The sequence below is a fragment of the Populus euphratica genome, unplaced genomic scaffold (genome assembly GCF_000495115.2).
Source record: "Populus euphratica unplaced genomic scaffold, PopEup_1.0 scaffold1248.1, whole genome shotgun sequence".
In the NCBI taxonomy this organism is placed as follows: Eukaryota; Viridiplantae; Streptophyta; class Magnoliopsida; order Malpighiales; family Salicaceae; genus Populus; species Populus euphratica.
The window spans coordinates 1,062-6,588 of record NW_011501097.1 but is presented as its reverse complement, the minus strand read 5'-3'; the positions used below and the strand labels follow the sequence as shown (position 1 = coordinate 6,588).

General features: G+C 27.5%; 1 protein-coding gene across 7 annotated transcripts; it reads right to left on the bottom strand.

Annotated features, from left to right (window-relative positions):
• Positions 1 to 1,872: 1,872 nt before the first annotated feature.
• On the bottom strand, positions 1,873 to 3,905 carry LOC105117239 (uncharacterized). 7 transcript variants are annotated; one of them, XM_011014832.1, is made up of 4 exons: positions 3,399 to 3,905; positions 3,079 to 3,210; positions 2,323 to 2,454; positions 2,083 to 2,148 (listed from the first exon to the last, which is right to left on the bottom strand). In XM_011014832.1, the coding sequence occupies exons 1-3, from the start codon at positions 3,681 to 3,683 to the stop codon at positions 2,344 to 2,346; spliced, it is 528 nt and encodes a 175-aa protein (XP_011013134.1). In that variant the 5' UTR covers positions 3,684 to 3,905; the 3' UTR covers positions 2,083 to 2,148; positions 2,323 to 2,343. The 7 variants fall into 7 exon arrangements, 6 of the variants coding, with proteins under 6 accessions (XP_011013131.1, XP_011013132.1, XP_011013133.1 ...); XR_840701.1 differs by lacking the exon at positions 2,083 to 2,148 and adding an exon at positions 2,695 to 2,814 and having other exon boundaries at positions 2,394 to 2,454; XM_011014829.1 differs by lacking the exon at positions 2,323 to 2,454 and having other exon boundaries at positions 1,873 to 2,148.
• Between the last annotated feature and the right edge of the window lie 1,622 nt (positions 3,906 to 5,527).

The window sequence follows — 5,527 nt, the reverse complement described above, 5'->3', positions numbered from 1 at the left end:
TTCTTCTTCTTCATCTTCTTCTGTGATTTCATTTCTTGTAATCCATAAAAATGTTGTAATGAGTGGGTTTTTAACTTGGGGGTGTGGTGATTTTTTTTAAAGGTATAATAATTTTTAAGTACAAATCATACCCTTAAAAAAAAAAAAAGGGTTAGAAAAACATGATTTTTACTTGAAAGAAAAAAGCACAATGGAAGGTGCGGTCAACCCTTCCATCTTATTTTGTGATCGTGGCCTGAGAGGGCTACTTTATCACGTGCTATAAAGAGAAAAACTCATTGGCTTGAGTTGCTTCCGACATAAGTAAATGTATTCAAGTGTTATTAAATTTAATTTAGTGGATTAATTAAAAAATTTATTTTTCATTTAATCTAAGTTTGAACTTAACTTGTTTGAGAATTGTTTTAATATAATTTAGTTAATTTAATGAGTTAAAGAATAATTTAGATGATTGATAACAGTATTATTATATTATTTTCTAATTTAAAATAATGTTTTTTTGTTTAATATTAAAATAATAATATATTAGGTTTATTTGAATTTTAAAATTTAATTTGCTGAACTTATCTTATAATAATTTATCAATATTATTATTTTTTAACTATTCTTTATAAAATAATATGATAATAAAAATATTTTTTTATAAAATTGAGTGAATATTTATATTGTAATAATTTTATAAAAAACAATTCAAAATTAATTATAAAAATTAATTAAAAAATAAATTATATTGGAGATGAAATTAAAAAAAAAAGTACAAAAAGGTTCAATCTTAGTTTGAACTTAACTTCTTTGAGAATTGTTTTAATATAATTTAGTTAATTTAATGAGTTAAAGAATAATTTAGATGATTGATAACAATATTATTATATTATTTTCTAATTTAAAATAATGTTTTTTTTAATATTAAAATAATAATATATTAGGTTTATTTGAATTTTAAAATTTAATTTGCTGAACTTATCTTATAATAATTTATCAATATTATTTTTTTAACTATTCTTTATAAAATAATATGATAATAAAAATATTTTTTTATAAAATTGAGTGAATATTTATATTGTAATAATTTTATAAAAAACAATTCAAAATAAATTATAAAAATTAATTAAAAATCAATTATATTAGAGGTGAAATTCAAAAAAAAATAAAAAAGTACAAAAAGGTTCAATCTTAATAAAAAAAATTAGGAGATTAAATTAAAAAATAAAATAAAAATAAAAATAACCAACTTAACAAGTTAACAATGAAATCTCTCAATTTAACTTTTAACTTTTGTATAGTCGTGCATAAAAGTTATTATTCTATAACTTAGTCAACTCATAAACACAATCAATAATAAAAATAATTATTCTATAACTTAGTCAACTCATAAACACAATCAATAATAAAAATTAATTTAAATTTTAAAATAATATTTTTTTAATATTAAAATAATAATATATTAAATTAACTCAGGTTTTCTACTTAACCCGTTAAACATGCTATCTCAATCATTAATTCTAATGGTTTTCACAACTTTTATATATATATATATAATAACAAAAATAAATATTTAAAAAATTAAACACCAATCAAATATTAAAATATTTGCTTAAGATTATTTAAGTTAATAAAAAATAAATTAAAATAAATTATAAAAATCAATTTAAAATTAATATAATATTAAAAAATTAAATTTTAAAAAAAATCAATCGAAAGGAAAAAAAAATAATATTAAAAAATTAAATTTAAAAAAAAATCAATCGAAAGGAAAAAAAAAAAAGATTTTCTTTAAAAAAAACAAAAGGGGCAGCTCCTTCACTGTTCACAGTGAAGAAGCTGGGGAGTTAGGAGGTAATGAGGGTATCATGGTAGCAAATGCTTGCATGATGAACTAGAAAAGATGCCTACAATTAATTACAATGTGAAGCAATGTTGCATAATCTAATGCAAAAGAGCTACTCAGGTATTGCAATGAGAAACCGATTCAGACTTTCATGCAAGAGCACAACTCATAGGTTTCTGTTTCTTGGGTCATCCAATTGCCCACAAACCACCTGAGCTTGCTCTCTTCACTTGATCCTCCTCGCTCTGGCACACAGAATCAAGTTCAATGTTGCGGCCTTTTAAGCACAAACCCAAATCCAAATGGCTCAGGTTTGAATCCTGCAGGAGAAGTGGATTCTTGCTTGACACCAGTATCACAGAGACAACAATCCAACGAATTGAAGCTTAGACACTAAAACAAGATCCCTATCTGTGCGTATGGAAACAGCCAAGAACAACACATTTCATGATCATTGGATGGCATGCATTCTTGGGACCTGGTGATGTGCCAACCTAAATGTGAGGCGGCGCTGATCAAGTCTTTGACATCTTTATAGCTTGAATTCTTTTGCATATAGCAGCAAATAGAAGTTCAAACTCCATTAATTTTACCCCAGGAAGTCCTGAAAAGGCTGATCTGTTTGCCTAATGGAAATAAGAAGTAAACATTCGCATATCCAAATATATATGAGCAAATAATTAAAATAACTCTCGATTCAATTACAAGTCAAAAAGTTTCATGTGAAATTTTATAGTCATTTGCCGCTAGTTACTAACCAGAGAAACCTACTTAACATAAAAGAAGAAATGTCACCCAGCGGATGCCAAACCAATTCTTACTGTCCAATATGGAATTCATATATAAAATATATTTGTGCGTTTCACCTGAGCTAATATCATTTATTTTGCTGCCATGAATCAGACTCTTTTTGAGGCTCTTGGCAAACCCAAGATGATATGACCACGGGACTATCAGGCATCTGAACATTTTTTAGAACAGTTCACCTGGAGAGTGGAACTCTAAACATCATAATGGCAATTTGAATCACCATCTTAAGTCCTTGCAAAAGCTAAAATAAAAAATAAACAAAAAAATCGCAGAACATGAAAAGATTTGCACTTTTGTAGATCCGCAAGTATGAATTTGCCTTTTTCATTTCCTAAATGATGACAGACTCCTAGTTATATATTGGACCAAGAAGTTAGGCACAAAGCAAGAATATTATTATTATCAGTTCAGGGTAACAAATGTTAATAAGTGGGTGGGACCTGAGCTACACTCTTGAAATCATCTTCATCATTTTGTTCACCATTCTTAGCAGTTTGCCACCCTCCCGACTGCTTCTCAACTTCTTGTTCAGCCTTCTTTTCTTCCTTGCTGCGTTCCTTTAGTGCAGCAATCTACAACATTATATAAAATAAAATATTATCAAATTTTCAAACCTTATTTCTACCAACATAAACAGCACCCTACTTTACTTCATTCCATCTCTTCTCTTACAAAACCCAAAGTGCGACAAGTGGAAAACCGAAGAAAAATTAAACAAAATTTACTGACAAAAGCCGATGCCATGTTGTGTTTTACTCACTGGGGTATATCGGAATTTGCGTTTAGGTGGATCCTCGGTGGTTGTGCTGGTGGCGGCCGCGGGGGAGAGTGGGGTCCACCGACAGAGGAGGAGGCGAGACCCGTTGTTGTTTTGGTCGTTATGGCCGTTGGAGTGGTTATTGTTGCGGTAATTGAGGGTGGGAGAAGGGGACACGTGGACCCACTTCCTCTTCCACTTCCTGACCGGGCCATTGAAAACAGTGGCCGTCGCTGATAGGCCGTACCGAGATGAAGTCCGGCCCATCCGAGACCCCATTCCTTCCATTATTTTCTCACCCCAAAATCTCGGCTCCTCTTTCGGGTTCGTTTGGGTGCCAAGGTATTTCAGTAGAGTAGAAGACGAGTGACGAGTCGAAGCTTCCGAACTTTCCTTAAAGGCATGAGCCAACGATGCCGTTTCTTTGAGAAAAGAACTAGAAGAGACTCAAAAGTTATTAAAAAAAAAAACTACACTAACTTTTTAAATATTTTACTTTAAAAGCATGCTTATTGATCAAGTTAAAACGTTAATTCACTATACTTGTACTGTTCATCATATCACTTTAACATGTTTCACTACTATTCATGGTCTTTTTTCAGTTTCAAATCTCTGAAAATTTTCAATTTAGTCATTGAATTTAATTTTTTTTAATTTAATCATTGTGAAATCTATTGACATTGTTTTACATGTTATGATTCGTTTCACTTTTCATGCTTTATGGAATGCTTGTTAATATTTTGATATTAAATTAAATATCAATATTGTAAAATAGAATTTTAAGATATAATTAAAAAAATGAATAAATAGGGACCAAATTAAAAGAAAAGCTCCTTTTCAATTTCATTATTAAAAAGGCTTGGAAAACTTCAATTTGCTCCTTCAAGTTTCAAATTAGTCATATTTGATTCACGTTACTTAAAAATTTTATGTTTTAGTTTTAATTTTTTTTTGTCACATTTTAGTCTTAAAATATTGAGAGATGAAAGAAAAAGTCAATTGAAAAAAAAAAAAGGAGTAGAGAGAGGTTTGGTTTGCTATATTCCAACCAAAAAAATAATTAATCTTGGTATTAATAAGTTTGTTTTAAAGAGGAAGTTCAATAAACGTGATTTTTCATTTTAAATATGTTAGAAAAAGAAATAGGGACCTTATTTTTTTTTAAGCTAGACTTGATTTTTGTTTTTTTTCACTAGTTAGAGGATGTTTTAGGATTACAAATGCGTTTATTGAAGTTTTAAAATGTTTTAAAGATATTTTAGATGAAAATAAATTGAAAACTAAATTTTTAAGGTTTCAAAAAATAGTTTCTAATTTTTTGATCATATGAGAAGATTGAAACTTTATAGGTGAACAAGAGATCATGTGCTCCAAGTAAAGGTGATAAAAAACCCAAAAAACTAAAAAACTCATTAATTAAGGATTATTTTATCTATTTTATTTATAACTATTTTGTTATTTTTAGCCTCATTTAGAACATTTTATCTAGTATAAATAGAGTTATTTAGTTTGTTTTTAGGGTTTTATTAGACATTGCTTATTATTAAAAAATAATATTGTTGGTGTGATGATTGTTAATACTTTTAGTTCTTCAGGACTTTTTAAAAATTAATTATTTTTATAGTATTCATCCTTATACTTCTGGTTCTAGATTCTTTATAATAAAAGGGTTGGGTCCTTCATCCAATTAATTTAGTTCCTTGGTTTCAGTAATCATTAGGTCAAGTTTTCTATCAATATGATTTTAGTTTATTTAGGTTGTTTTCTATATTTATCATGGGTTTTAGGGTTTTTACCCTTAAGGTTCGTATTAGTTAATATTATAGTAAAGCTCTAAAATCATATTTAAACTATCTATTTTATTTTTAAATTTTTACATAATTGTTTTTAACTTTATTCTTAATTTTTTGGTAGCCCTATAGAAAAAAAAAAGACAAAAGTTTTTGTTAAGTTATATTCATTGCCAAATAGTAAAAAGAAAATAAAGAAGAAATCACATTAGTTCAATTTCTACTGAAATAATAGAGATTATAATTTGAATTTGGATTCTCAAGAAATTGCAATTCATGTTAGTTTTCACATTAGTTTGTTTTTGATTAGTATATATTGTTTGCTTGAAAATTGATTTTGGT